At 32.2% G+C, this 21,240-nt stretch overlaps 1 protein-coding gene across 1 annotated transcript; it reads right to left on the reverse strand.

Annotated features, from left to right (window-relative positions):
* Positions 1-338: 338 nt before the first annotated feature.
* LOC126817717 (serine/threonine-protein kinase ICK) lies at positions 339-19,386 on the reverse strand. The gene is made up of 15 exons (XM_050544839.2): positions 19,293-19,386; positions 17,136-17,337; positions 10,675-10,729; positions 9,989-10,110; positions 9,672-9,751; positions 9,337-9,469; positions 8,931-9,102; positions 8,409-8,576; positions 7,858-8,064; positions 7,081-7,292; positions 6,668-6,777; positions 5,181-5,303; positions 4,991-5,059; positions 4,626-4,749; positions 339-3,583 (listed from the first exon to the last, which is right to left on the reverse strand). Exons 2-15 carry the CDS (start codon positions 17,234-17,236, stop codon positions 3,568-3,570), a joined length of 1,692 nt encoding a protein of 563 aa, XP_050400796.1. The 5' UTR covers positions 17,237-17,337; positions 19,293-19,386; the 3' UTR covers positions 339-3,567.
* Between the last annotated feature and the right edge of the window lie 1,854 nt (positions 19,387-21,240).

Genomic DNA, 21,240 nt, shown 5'->3' on the forward strand with positions numbered 1-21,240 from the left:
GCTCATCCTACAAACGGACATTTTCTTGAATTTATTGTTTGGAATTACAAGGTATAAAATTAGATGGCAATTAAAAGGGTGCTTTTTAGAGAGAGTTTGTTCAGTACATACATATTTGCAGATTATATAATTATAATTGAATAATTCAGTTGAACAAAAGATAAGTTTCGTGGAGATAAAAGATTGTTGCAGGTTGTGTTTTATAACATCAAATGATAGCCCTTGAATGTCCTTGAACATCGTATGGTGTGCTCAATATCAGTGGCATAATATTGCTTATCTGCTTTAGGGATCTAGAACTGAAACCATAACTAGAAGAAATTATAAATAACTAAGGATTCTGAGCATGATTTTATTGTTATAAAATCTCGTGCAAGCTACAATATTGTGACAGTAGAATAACAAGAATGTCAGTCCAAAAATGGTTCAATTTCGTTCAGTATTTACAAAGATATGACCATTAAAAAATCCATCGATCTATACTGCTCCCTGTGTAACATGTCCTTTATTTGCTGTGAACCCATTTGATGGGCCCGTTTTAAATCCGACTGAATCTGAGATTATCTAATGTTATTATGATTTTGTTTTCTTAAAGGTACGTTCCTAGAAAAGTATTTATCGGGTGGTTATTTCCAATAAAAGTATGGAAATTTTGGTATATACGAAAAGTAGAAATATCCAATCTTACTAGAAAACTACTGGACTGAGAGCTTGATGTACATGTTGATAAACTTAATGAAGAGTTAGATGTACAACACTTTCTGTGATAAAAATCACGAAAAAAGACGCGGGCAGTGGATAATCCGAGAATTAAATTAGGCTTCGATATTTGTAATAAATAGTCCGGGATTAAAGACAACATCGTCTTGTGTATGCAATGAATTCTCCTCCGAGAGAGAGGTATGTCACGTGACACAAACATGACCTCTTTTGATCGATTTTTTTATAGCCCGGGTATTCCCTGGCAAGTACAATGTTTTGAGAAGGAATTGAAGCAAAATTATGATTAATTAATTAGTTTGAATATGTTTTTAGTCCAAATATATCATCAAATCACCCAGTTTGTACCCGGGAATGTATCTTTAATTAAATGTTAAATAATCATCATAGTACACATTAGCGTGGATTAAGCCAGGAGAATTTTGATATTTTCTGAAAGTTGAAAGACACGCATAGTTACCTTAAGTTCTAATAATGCATCTTTAAAGTAATACAAAGTCTCCCTGATAGTAAATACTGACCTTCACATTTGTGCTTAATTTGCATTTATTAAGAAGATAAATTTTAAAGGGAGTGTATCATTTCTTAGGCATTAGGAATAAATACATGAAATTTTATAAGGTTGACTGAAAGAAAGTAGTTAACTTTAATGAACATGTGCTAAAATAGCACTTCTACATGAGAAAATGCCTTACAAATCATACACAATACAATATCACAGATATTAATATACATTCAAATAGAGCAATAAAGTCTAATAGTATGGTGTACATATTCAATAGGTGCTAACTACAAATAGATCTATCTATATCTATAAATATGTACATTATTATCAACATTTTGATTATCATACTTTATAACCTTTCTACAAATAAAAAACAGTATCCCTGCTGAAATCACATCATAAATATTATACCCTACTTTACATGTCATGAAATATTGAAATTGGCACAAAGGGCATCAGATCCATTTATTATACACATGACCAATAAATTACATTTTTTATTATGTAAATCCATCCTTGGTAAAGAAATAAAATATTTTAATTCATTTATGAATTCTGTGTGTCATAATATCCTAACCCACAAAAACTAAAAAATGATGTCAAGTTTGAATAAACCTTGTCTGATTCTTTTTAGATTTTTAACTATGTGAAAATGACAGAACATATGTAAATTTTTGTTATCGGGTGTATGTATGGACTCACAGATGGTTATGTTTTGAGTATGTAGTAGATTTTGTCATACATGTTACCTGTATTTTATTCTATTAGGTGATGCTTAGAGCAAAATATATTTACAACTTTTCATATTACATACTGGATATTTGAATCTGATTATGGATTAGTTTAGTCTCTTATTTTCTGATTCATGTATGATATGATTTCTTCTTTCTAGACATTAAACAAGATAAAACTATGGTAGATAATATACCTTTATAAAATAGTAATACTGGCAGAAATTATTATCATAACCTTTTACAAGATGAAATAAAAAAAAAGAATAGTGTTCTGAAACTAAACGAATAATTTATATCACAAGGGATTTCAATAGAAGGCCACATTTACATTACAATTAGTATCTAACATACATAATAATAATAATAATAATAATAATATATTCATAACTTTTATTAACAATAACATGAAAAATAAAAGACATATATTTGCTAAAAGGTGAAAGCTTTCCTATAAATAGTTAATACCCACCTTTTAGTCGATTTATATGTATTCCATTTTTGATTAAAGAGAATGAGAGAAATGAGGTTTAATGTCCACTCAACAAAACCATGTGATTTTGCGACTAGCACAGGGATACTATTTCATTAGCATGTAGCTAATCTTCATTTCATTAATGCATTTGCACCCAGTAGTTTTTAGAAATCCTATGATGTTGACAGGCAACCATACCGTACTCGTTGTCACATACAATGATACAACTCACAAATACATAGATGTCTTTTTCCATCAACCAAACAATGCTTTACACCACTTGGTCACCAAATGCCATGTTAATGAATAAATGTTAGCGATTCAAAATAGTGGCAATAATGAAATCTCCCCTTAAAATTTGGAAACTGAGCCACAGTTTTCCATTATGTTAAAATAGATGTACCTGTGTATTTATGAGATAAACCATCTAATTCTACAGTCTGAGATTTTAATTTTGGTCTTCAACTATATGGAATATATTTACAAAAACTTCCAGGTTCCTGGAAATATTTTTGCCATTGAATAATTTTAAAGAAATTTTTTACACATTTGTAAAGTGTATATAAAAACAATGGTTATATTTTTTTAATTTAAATTATATGTCAAATCGATATGCAATCAGAAAAATCTGCATTTTTCTAACAAATAAAAATAATTCAGCCAGATACATCTAAATAATGAACATAATATCTTATCACATTAATATTATTATGATAATGAAAAGTAGAAGATGCAACAATACATTAGCAAATTGATATTCATGATTAATATTCAGATTCATAAATAATTACTTTGTTTAAAAAATCATGATTTTAAATATAGATGTGTTCAACAGTACCTTTTTCTGTCTAATAAACAAGTAATCCATAACCGTATAATGTGTGTCTTTTATCACAATTTATGTTGAATTGTCATCAGAATTGTCATAAAGCTTGTTATTGAATCCTTTAGAATCGAATAGTTACACCTTTATAAGGATTTTGGCATGAAATGATTATATTATACAATGATATTGATATACACTTGACCCTTAAATATTACATATGAAGTAAGGCTAAGTATTAACATAAAATATGTACAATTTATATACTAACTTTAATATAGTATAATTTACTAATTTAATTTTGTTTTTGACTTTAATATTTTAAATATCTGAAAAGAGAAAATTATTTCATTACATTAATTAACAAAATAGATAATGTATTTGTATGAAATTGAATTTGGGCCTGAATAGATTATTAACACATCTAGTAGAAGACATGTATTCACTTCCCTACAAATATACTCATATTAAACAAGTCAACAGTGAGGCTTATGTCCCCCGTCACAATCCCAAAATAAATAGATGATATATATTCATTAATTACACATGTATCTTTTTGAAAAGTATCAAGCCTTCAAACTGATTATCTATACTTAGTCAAGGCAGAAAATATTCAGGATCGAACTCCAGCAAAGTTTTGAAGTGCCTTGTAGTGAAATTCTACACTAAGTTTCATCACTTTCCATCAGTTAGAATCAAGTTATCTTGTCCCAAAGCATCCTTTAATGTTAATCATTGAAATCAGTCAAGACATTCATCTAATGAACATCTGCACCAAGTTTAAACATTCTACCGCAATTAAAAGCAAAGTTGTTATGCTCCATTCCAAAGTCTTGCCCAATCAAACTGCTTATTGCTACTTACCCTAAGCAGAAAAGGTACTGATGTAATGAAACTATACACCAAATGTCATCACTCTCACTTAATTAGAACCAAAGCTATCGTGTTCCTAAGCATCAACCAATCAGATTGCTTATCTTCGAACTCCATTAGGTGAATGCCTACACCAAGTTTGAACATTCTACCTCAATTAGAAGGAGAGTTATTTTGGGACAAAAAATGTCACGGACAGACAGACCCATTTTAATAGTCCCCTGATTCTTTGAAGGGGGGGGGGGGGAACAATAATATTGTCTACAAAAATTAATCCAGTACATATTTATGTCAGAAATTCATTCTGTACAGAAAGAATTCAAACACACAAAAATTCAAGGAATACATGGTATAAAGGGAGGTAACTGTGCTTGTTACAACCTGAACTGCATATTATCTCCCCTTAGACCACGAAACGGGATATTTGATCAGATGTGACGAAATAAGTGAAACAAACAGTCTTTTTCAAAAATCAGAAAAAAATGTAACATCACTTACTTTGCTGCCCAATCTGTTCTACCTGGCTGTGCTACTGGCGTACGATATGATGATGTTTTGTTTTGTTTAAGGGACATTGGTGAAGGCTGGGCTCTCTTCCATGCTAAATTATTAGATGGAAAAGCTGAAACAAACAAATGAATTTATATCCTATTTGTAACAGTTTTAGTTTTAGTTTAACTCTTTCATCAAATGTATTCATGACACAGGTACAATTGGCACAAAAAACAACTTTGATTCTGTGATAATAATTTGATTTCTTGATTCCTGTAGCATGAGGAGTAAAGCAAGGCATCAAAAATGTTAGATATGTAATAACCAGGTCATAACAAATTAAAATAAATCTATATATTATTCATACTTACTGGGTTTTGAACTAGAACCAAATGACGGTACATATGCTCCACCTGGACTATTTGTTTTGGTATTACCCCCTGAAATAAAAACAAATGATTAAGATTAATAATTATAAGCTGGATATAGTTTTCTTTATATTGTGTTTCATATACACAATGAAGTCTCCAATTTTATAAATAAGTGTAAAAGTGTAGTTACCTTGATTAAAATTATTTGTGCGTGAGATTCCAAAGCCCGTTATTCCAGTGTTTTTATTAAAACTTGTTCCCCAGTTACTGGCATCACTGTCTCTACGAGTGGCACTATTTCTAGGATTTATACCTATAATACAAAAAAGTATTATTCACCACACAGTAAATTTCAATATGAATTACAGAGTACAATTAAATCAAATTTTCATTTACTACCCATCCAACATAATAAAAGTTTGTTGAAATAGAGCAACTATAGTAAAAATTATCCCACAGGAAAATGAGCAAAAAACAGTAAAAATTCAGCAAAAAGAGACACCATCACAGACATTAAGATCACAGGTGTCTGCAACATGGAAAATATTTCAAAAATAACATTAAAGATACATTATAGAAGATTCGATAACAAGTTGGCAGTTCTCACTATAATAGTTAAAAACTAGATAATGTAAAGGCAATTTGCTGAAAATTACATTCAAATTCATCCACTATGAACCGTGATAGAGAGAAATGGGGTGTAACGTCCACTTGACACAAACTAGGTCATTTCAGGACTAACATATGGTTTAATTTTATTTCCATAATTTGCTTGCGCGTAGGGGTCTTTAGCAGTGGGAGGAAACCGGAGGACCCAGAGAAAACCCCTGAGGTTGGGCAGGTGACCCTACTCCTTGTCATGTACAACCGGGGAATCGAAACCACGCCAGTTAACTCAATGACAGACTTTATGATACAGTGCGCATGTGCTAACCATTCAGCCATCCAACCTCCCGCTATGATATGAACCGAGAACTAAGCGGTTAAAATTTACAGCTAGCCTTGATCATCATTACTAAAGTCAGTATGATAAACAGCATAGTCTTGATTATCCCTTTAATCGTTAAATCGTGAAGGAAAGTTATGCAGTAAATCGGCTCACAATCCACTAAAGATCAGAGGCTAGCGATGCCATCTAGAGTTGATTATGGTCTGGATAGGTTAATTAATGTCTAATTAATAATTTAGATAACATTTCAGGCCTAAAGAAAGACCTGCAATAGACAGATTTAGCTCTTGCATAATGTATGTTTAAGCTATGACTAAGTATATGTCTAAAGTCTGTTACGTCCATGTTACTAAGCGAGATTTTTAAACGTCATCGTAGATTGATTGTCTACCTAGCAAAAAATAGTGAGTATTGCAACTAGTTGGCAGAATTTACAGTAGTGAACTTTGATCCCAATTATTTAATTCCAACCCGTTTCTCACCTTGGTATTATTATATCTACTGAAGAAAATCGGTTTCAGATGAGTTATTTGCTCCCGAGTTAGAAATTGATAACCTCGCTTACAAACATGGACGTAACCGACTTTAGACATATACTTAGTCATAGTTTGATGTTATTTTTTAAATATTTTCCACATTACAGGCACATGCTTGCTTGCATTAATTTCCTGTTTAACAGTATTGGTTACTAATTCAGATTTATACATCAAGAACATTTAACCTCCTACCTGGTAAATATCTCGCTTTACTGACATAATGTTGTTTGGCTGAATTTCTACCAGAGTTACCTGTGTTTTGTCTATTATTTGGTTTAGATTGCCGTCTGTGTAACAAGGCCCTATAACAAAATTGATCTATTAATGAAATTTCCTCAAACAACAAACAAGTTGGTTTACAATAGATTGCCGAATAAATATTATACTTCCTCAATATTAATATCAACTAAGTAATATAAATGCCCTTATCAGAAGTTTTTCATCTCTTATAAGTTATACAGATAATTACTAATCCACTGATAACTGTATAAAAGTATTCCTTATGCAGTGAGGAATATTTGTCAAAGATAAAGCAGTTACTAACTCTACAGTTGAACTGTTAAAAAAGAAACCATTTTTTGCATATAAATACCAACAAAACGTACGAAAAAAATTCATCATCATCATCTAAGTTTTCCTTGTCTTTGGTTTTATTATTATGAATAGGAGGTACAATTTTATTGGATGCTTTCTGTTTGGACGGAATTGTAAAGTCGAGATCATCCCAGTCATCCCACGTCTCAGATAGTCCTGCATTACCAGCACCCCATCTTTTACGCCCACTGGGTTTCTTTGAAACTGTTACAGCAAAAGAACTCTACAATGATACAAACAAAAACATTTATAGCAGAATAAAACTATAAGCATAAAACTAATCTAATTACTGTATACATTTCTAATAGAAAGATATTTTCGAATAGCTTCTGTTTAAATTGAAATGCAAAATAACATTGTGAAGCAGTTTATTGACATTAACATTGTACACTGATTTAGGTCTTTCATGAAAATTGTAATATGGTAACTTAATATTTCTAGTTAGTTATATTCAAACTATATATATTTAGAAATGTCGACAGGTATTTGTATTGGAATACCGTAAGTAGTTTTAAACGATAGCAATAGTTTGACTTGACTGTTCGAATGCTATTAAGTATTATTTAGCAGACGATGTCACTAGACAATTGGGAAGTGAGAATTATTTTTTTCGGGATGTAATTTTTTTTCTTATTATTATTATACAAGCTGATCTGGAGTATAAGACGAAGGTTCGACTTCTGCTGAAAAAAGTATTGACTAAAACCCTGTAAAATACGATACCTTACATATGTACCCAAAATTATATTTAAATTATATTATCATTTGGGTACAATTAAATAACTTACACTTTCTTCTTTTTTTGAATTACCTATGGTAGGTAACATAGATGATATATTATCTGATGATGGTTTATTATCAGGTATTGTACGTGGAGGTGATACAATAGGTGAACTAGGTGTATACGTATTAACATTTCCACTAGACATTGGTGGTCTTTGTTGTTGTTGCATACCCAGATTCTGTCCTACTTGGAAATATTGATACCGTAGACACTGTAATAAAATACAAAATAAAAAAATACACAAATCAGATTAGGTGGAAAGTGTGATCATTAGATTGAACTATCAATCACTGAGAAAAGGATGTTTAAGATTGCTTTCGTGTTGTATGCATTAGAGTCTAAAGTGGTTTTCAAAGAGTTCTATGTAGGCCAGGTATTGAACTGTTGATAATTAGGAATAAGTGTAACTGATATCTCTGGATTTTTGTGTTGACAAGTTTTATTTGTACAGGAAGTTACATTGTTTAAAGATTAAAGGGCACCAGTGAAACCTGGTATATCCTCTTCGTAGGTGTAGCTAGGAGTATTCTATGAAATAATTACATTTCATCTTACCTGTGCTGAAGAAGGTCGTTTACTTGGATTCCACATTATCATATCTTTTATTAATTGTAATCCTTCATTGCTGGCATTTGGGATTAAAGTCTTTAAATGAGTTGTAACACATTGAGGCCATCGAAAATTCATGGCTGCCGCTAACTGATAACCCTCCTTCCACTCTTCCTGTAATGGAAAAATTCACATTACATTTATAAAATATATCATTAAATGGAAGTTGTAAGAAACTAGAACTTCTTTTCTTATTGGTGAAAACTTACATCAATGATAATGATAAACAGAATATTTCAAAAAGTATCAAAATGAAATTATTATAAGTAGAATCAATGTGACAAAATTTCAGCTGAATACTAATCTCATTAATTTCACAGTGCATTTACATATTGGATTATAATGGTGGCCGGTGTAGGCTGACATGTATTAATTCCATACAAGTCAACAATTAACTAACATAATGTTTAGCTTCCAGTCTTATCATGAATAATGAGTGGCTATAGAATTAATGAAACTGTTACCAACCTGTCTTGGTGTTCCAAGCACTGCACAAGTTTTAAATATCTGATCTATTTCTGAACTACCAGGAAAGAGAGGTCTTAGCGTATAAAGTTCTGCCACTATTGTACCAACAGCCCAAATATCTATTGGTGAATTATAGTTAGTTGAACGTAACAGCACTTCTGGAGCCCTATACCTGTAAATGGAAATCATCACGTAATGAAGAACTAAAAATATGAAATAAATTATGAAAGGACTAAGCATGCAAAATTCATACATCATTCAACAAAACATACCCCCAACAGATAAGTTGACCAAACAATAATGAGCTTATTAAACAACTCATATAAATTCAATAAGATTTGTCGACAGTTCCACAGTTGGACAGAGCTAATGACATTACACTCCACATAAACTTTTAAAAACTAACCATCTTGTCGAAACATAGTCTGTATATGGCGGTCTTGATCTTGTTTCTCTTGCCAAACCAAAATCAGCTATTTTAACAAAATCAGGACCAGAACACAATAAATTTTCAGGTTTCAAATCACGATGAAAGAATCCTGTAAGAAAATAAAACTTCACATTAATATATTGTGCAAACCAAGCAATAAGGCTTTTACCTCCCCTTTTGCAATGTACTGCTGACCGAAGAGAATAAAGAATTATTCAAAACATACATGTAAAACAATTACCGTACTACTATTACAATTACAAGTGCAAAATAGTTTAATTTTCGTATACAATTAAAGAGTAAAATCTTACCGTGTTTATGCATAAAAGCCAATCCTTGTAACACCTGGTATGTAATATTTCTTACATTAGATTCTGGTAATAACTTACTTCTAAAATAAGAAAATAAAACAAATGAAACTATTGTCTAGACACATGGATTTTTTTCTTCTCAAAAGCGAAATCTTTTCATTAGTTAACCATACAAATTTATAACAGAATTATAACTCTAGTCTAAGTCAACACAAACAGATTGGAGATATAAAGACAAAAACAATAGTAAAATATTTAGATGGTTTCTACAGTGACTGATATTACATAGCATAATGATCACCAAAACAAATACATACCGTTCCTTCATCATTTGGTAAAGATTTTCTTTCATAAATTCAAAAACAAAATATAGCAAATCATTTTCTCTTACAACTTCTTTCAATTTGATGATATTTGGATGATTTAATTTCCTTAAAGACTAAAAAACAAAAGGAAGGATTTAAACATACATTATGCCAGAGCTAAATCTGCCAATTGCAGGTCTTTCTCTAGGCCTGAAATGTTGTCTAAATTATTAATTTGACATTAATTAACTTATCCAGACCATAATCAACCCTTGATGATATTTACTGGATTATGATCCCATTTGCTGCTCGACTTCCAATAATAATTTAATCATGAAATGGATGATTGAGACTATGTTTTTTATTGTACAGACTTTAGTAATGATGATCGAGGGTAGGCATGAAATTTCAATTGCTTAATTCTCGGTTCATAGTGAATCAATTTGACTGAAATTTTTAGAAAATTGCCTTTACATTATCTAGTTTTTAATTTAACTATTATAGTGAGAACTGCCAGCTCTTTATCTAATCTCCCATAATGTATCTTTAATGTCCATTTAAGATTTTAATATCACTTCACCATTACTTATCAAGATCTATGGAAATTAATACCCCAAAAACTTCTTTGCAAATTAGATAGGCCTTACACTCCTCATTAACATGTACAATTTTAATATTGATTTTATAATATAGTTTACCTTCACTTCTCTAAGTTCCAGACATTCTTCCCACGAATAGTATTTCTTCTTCATTCTTGTAAAAAACGGAAAGCAAAGATTATTAATATTATAAAATACATGTTCAACTATGACATAACCAGTTTCACATTCACATTCAGTTTTTATGAATGAAATGAGGTTAATGTATTTTTATTTCTAATCCATTCCAGTTAATGATACTTTTTTATGCATTGCTAAGTTTTTAAGTCTAACTCTAAGTAATTAAAACATGTGTATAATTATATTGACAAAAAGAATTCAGAATATCATCAATTCAATTAGTAGTAGTAGTGCAAAAGACAAGGTAAACAAGCCAACAGTGAGGCTGATGTCCCCCGCCGAAATTGCAAAATAAATAGATGACACATATTAATTAATCGCACATTTATTTTTTTCACTAAGTTTCATCACTCTCTATCAGATAGAATCAAGATTATCTTGTCCCAAACCATCGACAAATGAAATCGATTAGCTCTGCTTAGCTTCAGCTCGAAATGTTAATTATTGAACTCAGTCAAGACATTCACCTAATGAACATCTACATATACATCAAGTTTAAACATTCACCTAATAGACACCTATGCCAAGTTTGAACATTCTACCTCAATTAGAAGGAGAGTTATTGTGTTCCAAAGTTTCTACCAATCAAATTGCTTATCACTCTGCTTACCCTCAGCAAAAAATGTTCATTATCGAACTTAGTTAAGGTATTCATATAATAAATCTATACACCAAGTTTCATCAATCTCACTTAATTAGAACTAAAGTTATCGTGTCCCAAAGCATCAACCAATCAAATTGCTTATCTCTGCTTACCCTAAGCGGAAAATGCTCATCTTCGAACTCCATCAAGGCATTGACCTAATCAACACATACACCAAGTTTGAACATTCTAGCTCAATTAGGAAGAGAGTTATCGTGCCCCAAAGTATCAACCAATCAAATTGCTTATCTCTGCTTACCCTAAGCGGAAAATGCTCATCTTCGAACTCCATCAAGGCATTGACCTAATAAACACATACACCAAGTTTGAACATTCTAGCTCAATTAAAAGTTATCGTGTCCCAAAGCATCAACCAATCAAATTGCTTATCTCTGCTTACCCTAAGCGGAAAATGCTCATCTTCGAACTCCATCAAGGCATTGACCTAATCAACACATACACCAAGTTTGAACATTCTAGCCCAATTAGGAAGAGAGTTATCGTGTCCCAAAGCATCAACCAATCAAATTGCTTATCTCTGCTTACCCTAAGCGGAAAATGCTCATCTTCGAACTCCATCAAGGCATTGACCTAATAAACACATACACCAAGTTTGAACATTCTAGCTCAATTAGGAAGAGAGTTATTGTGTCCCAAAAAGTGTGACGGACAGACAGACGGACGGACAGACGGACAGACAGACGGACGGACAGACGGACAGACAGACAGACAGACGGACGAACCCATTTTAATAGTCCCCTGCTTTCTTCGAAAGGCGGGGGACAATATGTTTACTTTTTTCAGAATACCTTAACACTTCTTAATTATTTGAGCTGTTAATAAAACATAGCTGACAGTTTTGAGTACTGTATACTTTCATTTGTTTTAAAACATTTTCAGGAAACTATTCACCTGAGTAAATTATACAGGAAAGGATAACTAATGGGACATCATTAAGGGAATACAAAATCAATATTTCGTGTTGTTATGTCAACTATCATTAAAGGCTCAATACCACTCTTTTTGTAACTGAATAATATGTCCCAATCTTTATTCTGGTCAACAAATTGTACTATTTTAGAATATTTCAATTAATTGATGATACAAATTTCATCTTAACACACCTTATTTAAAAATTTTGAAAAATTCAACATAATGGTTTGAAACGTCTAACGTAAACCTTTTCAAATGAAACTTCGATTTAAAAATATTTTCGAACCCTCTGGACAAGTAAAATAGGATGTAATGGATAATTTACACAACAGGTAGGACACTTAAACATCTAGTACTTAGATAGAGATATTATTTATTTTCTGGCGCTTTCAAGCCAGCAAGAGTGTTATTGTCCCTTTAATGTGGAGAAAATGTGACATTATGAGAGAAAATAGGTTAAAATGGCTAATCCTCATAGATTTGGAAAGGTGTTGATTTGCTTAGTGGAGTGGTCACCCGTCAACATTTTATGTTTTAGGTTGGAAGATGGAGACAATATTGAGAGAAAAAATGATTTTGTTTTAATTGATAGAAAACAAACCATAGCCAGTCTTTGCATACTGAGAAGTGTACCAAAATTCAACCAAATAGCTCAAAATTTAATCTAAAATAATTCCAGAAAACAGAATTTTCATTGATTTTAAGTTAACAAAGGGCCATAATTCAATCAATACATACATGTAGCAGTGTACCAAATTTGAATCTGAAAGTTTTAATATCTAAAAGAATTCTAGTAAACAACATGACAGTTAAAGATGTATGGTAAATGTTAATCATTGATGACAAAAAATGTCCCATCTTGTGTAGACTTATTGATTCATTAAACCAAAAACAAAACTGAAATTAGTAAACAAACTAATTTTCATATATCAAAACATTAATTGCATGTATAGATTTTATTTACATCACTAATTGAAATAAGATATCAGATAAACTTAAATGCTTTATTTTGATCTACATGCACATCAAGAGGATCAACCCCTTTAAAATACATGTAGGGAACACCTATTCCCACCCAGCAAACAAACCACACCTTACAATCTGTATACTGACCATATACTGATCAGTGATGCATAATTACTCATCTTTATTATTGATTCTACATTTACGTAAAGGCACATGTTCATACATGTAACTAACTATCGATTTCTATCAATACTATCATGTAATGTTGATATAGAAGAAATATGTAGTCACTGATTATTGTTCATGAATGTCAATAATTTATTACAAAAGACTGAAAAGGAAGACGATCAATAATAAGTTTTTCATGTAGCACAATTTTTAATTTAATCAAAGGATTTATCTTTATGAACTCACTAACTTTATCTGAATAAATTGCCAGAGAGTAAAATGAAAGAGAGTTTGATTTATTCAAAGAAATGTTTAATTTAATCAATTTCACTTTCCTTAATCCAATAAACTCAGAAAAACTCAATCAATTCAAATCAAACCTGAGTAATGGATTAAGGTTAATCAACAGGAACAAAGACAAAGAACAGACAATGTGTTATTTTGTTGAAAACAATAAACAACCATTTCAATCTTAATTTGATTATCTTTATCGTCTACAAGTACAACCCACAATGTATATTTATCTACTACGATAATTAATTTGATGAACAGGGTGTAATTTAATCAAAGTTTGACAAAAACTATAGTACTAGAACTTATGACCTGAAAACGTCTACTCCAGCATCCACTCTAAGAAAAAGATTGTACTCCTTTAATTAGTTAGATGCTTTTATTAAGTTCACAACAAATCTGTCAATAGCCACCAATGGGTGTCACAAAATTAATTATGAATTTTCTAAAACTCTTTTATTGTTGCTAACCGGTTTACGGTTACAATCTAATGGATCTTCGCCTACTTTAATAGTAAGTGCAGGTGGACTTCGCTACACAGAACACACAAGACAAAACCGTGGACAATATCCACAGACACTCCAAGAAACAAACAACAAACCTATATATCAGATCCAGGGGCCAGCTGAAAGCATCAACTATGTTGTGGTGCCACTCGATAGTTTGAATCTTTGAGATCGGATAGTTTGTTTTTATTGAAATAAAGAAATAAAAGGATAGATCTTTTAAAATCAGTTGGTTTGCATAAATAAGGTTTAAGAAAGCTTTTGAACTGATTGTTTTGTAATTTAAATAACAATTTCAGCAATTTGTTCAGTGTAAGTAAGAATTAAGAAAGTTAAATTGCCCTCTCCCTGTTTGTGTACTGCCATATTTTTTTTCAAGACGATGGCATGATCACTTGATACACATTGCAGCAAGCTCATTTGTAACAATGACAATATATCAAAAATATTTTAGCATTGCCTAAGATTCAATGTCATTTTAAAAATAATAAGATTTTATTCACCTATACATGTATCCTATTCATACATATACGAATTTGACTCTGATAGCCGAACACCTAAATTAGTTCAAACCTTCAACACTAACTGTTGCTGTACAAATGTTGATCAATATACAAAATGATGAACTAGTTAGAAAATAAACTAGATATAGCTGTTTATCTTAATATAGACTCCCTGATTACAGTGAATCCGTGAAATTATACTTTGATGTTGGTGTTCCAATTGAATATTATTTATACAAGATTTGACTTATGCACTGTTTTCATAGAAATCCCTGTATGACAGGGTATCGATTAAAGCTCTATACATATAGCAATATATATTGCAAATATACTGATAAAACACTGGGGACTGACATATTCGTCCAGAATCAGTCAGTGTCTTGCTCTTGGCCTTTAAACCACATTTTATAAATTATACTGTCACTTTAAAGATACATTCCCGTGTACAAACTGGGTGATTTAATGGTATATATGGACTCAAAACATATTCAAACTAATTAATTTGTCATAATTTTGCTTCAAATCCTTCTCAAACATTGTAATTGCGAAAGAAAGCCCTGCTATAAAAATTAGATCAAACCAGGTCATGTTTACGTCACGTGACTTACCTCTCTTGGAAGTCAGAGGAGAATTCATTGCATACATTAAGACGATGTTGTCTTTAATCGCTTACTATTTATAACAAATATCGAATCCTAATTAAATTCTCGGATTATCCACTACCCGCGTCTTTTTCCGTCATTTTTATCTCAGAAAGTGTTATACGTCTTCATAAAGTTTATCAACTTGTACATCAAGCGCTCAATGTTCGCGTGCGACCTTTGACATCACGCATGCAGAAATTCCTAATCGTCGGGCTGTCGATTAGGGGAACCCTTACATTTTTGTCTCGTATCCGCTCCAGGAGTGTTTTTCGGGGAATCCAGTATTTTTCTAGTAAGATTGGATATCTCTACTTTCCATATATACCAAAATTGCCATACTTTTATTGGAAATAACCACCCGATAAATACTTTTCTGGGAACCCATCTTTCACACAGTTTATTTTATTTCCTGTCTCCAGGTACATTGTACAAATGGAAAATCCACCAATAATTTATGTGAATTATAATTTTATAATGCAGACATTTATCCATCTTTCCTTTCATGAAGGGATCATCTGTCATTAAACACATAGTACACAGTACCACCATTTATTTTTTTATAATCTTCTTAGTGAATCTTAGTCTATGATTCCAACAATATGTTAATTATATAGTCCGGTATCCAATAATCCAACAATGAAGACTAGCCTACAAATCCCCACACAATGATATTAATGGTAATAATAGTAATATGATATCTGACAATTTAAAGAGGTAAATAAGCAGGTTTTGAAATAATGATTTTAAAATTTAATTGTAATTGACAAAATGTCAGACAGTAATGAACTAGTACCTAATATTTAGAATTTTCTGTTGAATATGTATTAATAATATCAGTAAAGAAAAATAAAGACAAATCTGAGCCAAACAAAATGAAAGGCACCAGAGGGGTTGTGCCTGACAAAGCCCGAATAAATTTGTGCCTGACAATGGCTGTGACAGGTGACTTATTTCTAGGCTTGATAATCACAACAATCAAAACAAAAGATAAAATTGAAACAAAATGAAACAGTGTTTCGTTTACTTTTGTCACTAAAAGATCCAATGATACATTTATTATTTGCTTTCCTTGAACTTTCAGTAAAATTATTTCTCTAAGCAGTTAATTCGTGAAGTAAGTACCAGTAGTGTTGAATGAGAGAGAAATGGGGTTTAACATCCACTCAACACAAACTAGGTCATTTCGAGACTAACTATGGGTCAATTTTATTTCAATAATTCACTAGTGCATAGGGTCTTAGGGAGGAAACCGGAGGACCCAGAGAAAACTCACGAGGTTGCACAGGTGACTCTACTCCTTGTCACATCAAGTACAAGCAGGGAATCGAACCACACCACTTGACTCAATGACAGACCTTATGATCAAACATACACATGTTAACCATTCGGCCACCCAACCTAGTGTTGAATGTAATACTTAATGTGGTTTACCTTCATTTTGAACTACATTCCATTTCGAATACACCCAATTTTGACTACAAATTTTATTTCCTCTAAAATCCAGACATCCAAACTAATTAATTCAACTATTTGACGGATCAAGACATTTAATTAATGTAATCATTGCCAAACTACCTTATTTATCATTATTATACATGTAGTTTGTTTTAATATTAACATCAAAGCAAAGTGATCTTTTCAGAGAAAATAATTTATTTGACAAATAATTGGATATAATATTGAGTTTAATACTTGCTTTCTGCGTAATTGCATTAACGATACTCACTTTTTTATAGCAACCTTTTCACCGGTGTCCTTGACATTGCCCAGTAATACAGAACCATAGGTCCCATCTCCCAGTTGTTTTGAAACGATATATCGATTCATTTTTAGAAAATGGTGTGAGGGTTTTCAGTGTGACGTTCTGTATCAAGAGGGTTTTTTTTTCTCATTTATCCACCTGATTTAAACATCTTTGTAACTTTCATCTGTAAAAGAAACATCATTTCAATAATTGAACCAAAAACAACAATACGAAGCTTGCACTAACCACATGCATGAGACAACAAATCTTAATCTTAATTTTCTAAAGATTCTCATCCATACATTAAACATTGGAGGGAGGTTGGGGGGGGGGGGGTGGCGGACAGTTTAAAGCATGCACATTTAACCACAAGATCTGTCACTGAGTCAAGTCGCATGGTTTCTACGCCCCGTTTGTACATGACAAGGAGTAGGTTCATCTGACCAACCTCGTGGATTTTCTCTGGGTCCTCTGGTTCCCTCCCACTGCTAAAGACCCCTAATGTGCAAGAGAATTATTGAAATGAAATTGAACAGTATGTTAGTCCTCAAGTGGATGTTAAACCCCATTTCTCTCCTTATCTCTCACATTTAATATGCTAGAAAGACCATGTTTTTGTTGGTCTCTTTTTGTGCTCCATAGTAACCCTAGAGTGGGCCTCATCACATGCCGATTTACCCATCCTATCCTTATCCTTATCATTACAGCGTATATAGGCCATAAAAGCCTTTTGCTGATCGTAAGTCAATTAAAACACTGATCACTGTCGTAGTAAATGTTTGGCTAAGTTTGTTATTGTTAATGTTCCCCTTTGGGTCATTGTGGCATGTCAATTTGTATACCGAGTGTCAGGCACAAAAACGAGAGTTCCAATCACAAGTTTCAAATTAGTGTCCTGATTCATAATTTGATTTAAACACAGCGTACATAATGAAGTTCTGTTTTTGTAATGCTTCTAGTTTTAATGATCATCTATATTGTAGTTTGCGAATGCACCGTAAGGCGTGCGACATGTGTGGTCTTTCCATTCTTTGTCGAGTCTGTTTTTGAATGTGTTGATGGTGGGTGCGGTGACTGTACTGTCCGATAGGGATGACCAGTCATTGATCACTCTCTTGCTGAAAAAGTTCGCTCTTGACACCTTCCGCACTTCCTTTTTTACAAGTTTTAGTGAGTTCCCGCGTGTGACTGGTATAACGGATGGGGCTGAGACTTCACTTTGTAGCTGTAAGTGTGGTCTGTTGACGTTGTATTTTCCATTTAGAAACTTCCAACACTCGATCATGTCAGAGCGCATATGACTATATTTCATACTGGGCAAGTTCAGTTTGTGCAAACGTTCTTCGTAGTCTAAGCCTTTCAGACAGGGGACCATATTTCATTATTTTGTCGTTTGTGAATCAGCCATTACTAATTACTTCTGCATTGTCTTGTAAAATATGTTTTCTTTGTTCATTACATATGGTAATGGAAACCATAGAAGAATACACGACTTGTTACCGTACTGATTTTAAAATGTTCATTATGTCTAAAAAATACTGGATATTATTAGGATCCCATATTTTCACTGCAAAATAACAGCTTAGCCGCTTAGGGCTATAGTAGGCCCCTATTAGTATTATTGATTAAAATGGACCAACAATATTGAATTTTACTTGTATTTTTAATTTCGAATTTTATGGAAAATCATGAATTAGAGGGGATCTATAGGCTTCTGCCTGTTCTCCAATCCAGTTTCTATGAATAATACTAGGCCTTGGCCCCTATCTATTGTTTAAAAAAACCAAAAACATTTCACTTTTTCAAATAAACGATAGTATAATGATGTCACCATCACATTTCTATAATGTTTGATTATAAAGGCTCAGTCGTGTAGTACCTTCTGTAAATTTTAACATGACTGACTGTCTGTCACTTCACTAGCCTATCCAGATCGAAATGTCGAGAGTCGTGTAGACTGGTAGTGGTTTAACTGGTGACAACGAAAGTGTCAGTGTGAGTATTTCGATTGACAGCCGATATTTTCTATTGTTTACATGTTGTATACTACAGAAAAAGGTCTAATTTTCTACCCTCTTTTGTAAATTAGACTAAAATGTTTGAAAAATAGATGCAATTTCACACATTTATAATACATACCTGAATATTTACATGTTTTTAGATCATGGTGTAAAAGTTTGCACTATGTGACTATGTATCCGCCATGTTTTCTGTTGCTATTTGTTGATCATGTGACCAAAGCATGTGACGTCACTTTATAGATCCCTTGAAATCCTCAGCGGAGTAGGGCCAGTGATCTATAATAATAATAAATAATAATATCTTTATTTTCAAAGGTGAAAAATTAGGCTTAAAGCCTGTTTACAATTTTGCCCTTTATAACAAAGAAATGAAAAAGACAGTAACAGAACAAGACACTTAACAAATACTCACACACACCAGCTTAAGACAAGAGGAAATAACATGTCTAGTGATATTTTTCTTAAATAAATGAAGATTTTTTTTATTTTTAAGTGAATATGGGAGAGAATTCCAAAGCACTGTGCCTCTATATTGTAGACTACATTTAGGGGAGAGGGGGGCACAGTGCCTGGGCATGATTTTTTTTTTTAGTGAATTGACCAGAAGTGAAATCCTACAGAGAATCAAACTATGTACTCAGTTGAAGCCAGTCATATGTTCGATTTAACAGTGCTGTTAAGAAGTTAATAAATTGAAACCATTTTTGTGTAGATCTTTGTAAAACCAAAATTTTTTTTGACCCAATGTGCCCCGTATGTGGGGTACACTGGGTCACACTGTACAGTTGGCCATCAAGTATGTTTCTTTTAAAAAAATGTATAGTAAACACACCGAAACTCATAAGAACTGTAAAAAGTAAACTTTTAGTTCAAAATATGAATTTGTTTTAAGACTTGAACACAGATATGCTGCTAAAAATTAAAAAAACCAGCTTAACATTGAATAAAAAAATTCTTTAACTGGAGAAAAAAGATCTTTTATGTGAAAAACTCCTATGACATGTTTAAGTCAGTAAGGATTCCTAACCTAGGACCAATATTTCCTTAAAAACAGCTCAAATATCCAGATTCTGTCTAAAATGGACAGATGAGATTTAGCTAAACTCGAAATGCTTATGCTCAGTGTGCCCCTCTGAAATGTGCCCCACTGTGCCCCGTCATCAACCATGTCAGAAAATCGAAAATGGCAGGAAGACATGTGATAGTATTATGAAACAAAATATTTCTAATGAGAATCAAATACTATCTCCTTCACCTGGGATTTCAAGTATGTGGACTCTTACAAAACTGGAGTAGCCAAGTAGTTTAACCAGTCCACCAAAAATTCACTTTTGCGTCAGAAAAACAGTTAATATTACGTGAATTTATTGAATTTAGGAGGACAAATGGGGGCTGTATAGGGGAATTCCCCAGTGATGTCACAAATTGAATTTTCCCAAAACAGTTAAAAATTACAAAGCCTGGCTTACTGTGCCCCATGGCTTACTGTGCCCCGCTCTCCCCTAAATATTTCATTATTAGGTCTACAGATAGAAAGTCTATTATTGAGAGATGAATATGGAGTGTGTTATAATGAAAAATATTATATAAATATGATGGACAAAGTTTATGGATAATTTTATAAACAAAAATATATTTGTTAATTAAAAGTCTTTGATAAATAGTTTGAAGATTTAAGGATGAAGATAAAAATTGATAATTAGATGAGAAGGAATGATATCAGAGATAGGTCTATTGTAAATTAAGTTTAGATATAGATGTAATTGAACAAAAGTCCCAAATAGTGGAGCAATAATTAATATCAGATTGAATATGAGCAATTTTTTTTTTAGTCTGTACTGAATTTATTGTTCCCCGCCTTTCGAAAAATGAGTTTGTCGGTCTGTCTGTTTGTCTGTCACACTTTTTAGGACACAATTACTCTCTTTCTAATTGAGCTAGTAGAGAATGTTCAAACTTGTCCAGTTGGTTGGTGAATGTTAGGTAAACATGTCTGATATGGAGTTCAAAGATGAGCATTTTAAAGGCCATTTAGGGTAAGCAGAGATAAGCAATTTGATTGGTTG

This window comes from Patella vulgata, chromosome 4 (genome assembly GCF_932274485.2).
Source record: "Patella vulgata chromosome 4, xgPatVulg1.2, whole genome shotgun sequence".
In the NCBI taxonomy this organism is placed as follows: domain Eukaryota; kingdom Metazoa; phylum Mollusca; class Gastropoda; family Patellidae; genus Patella; species Patella vulgata.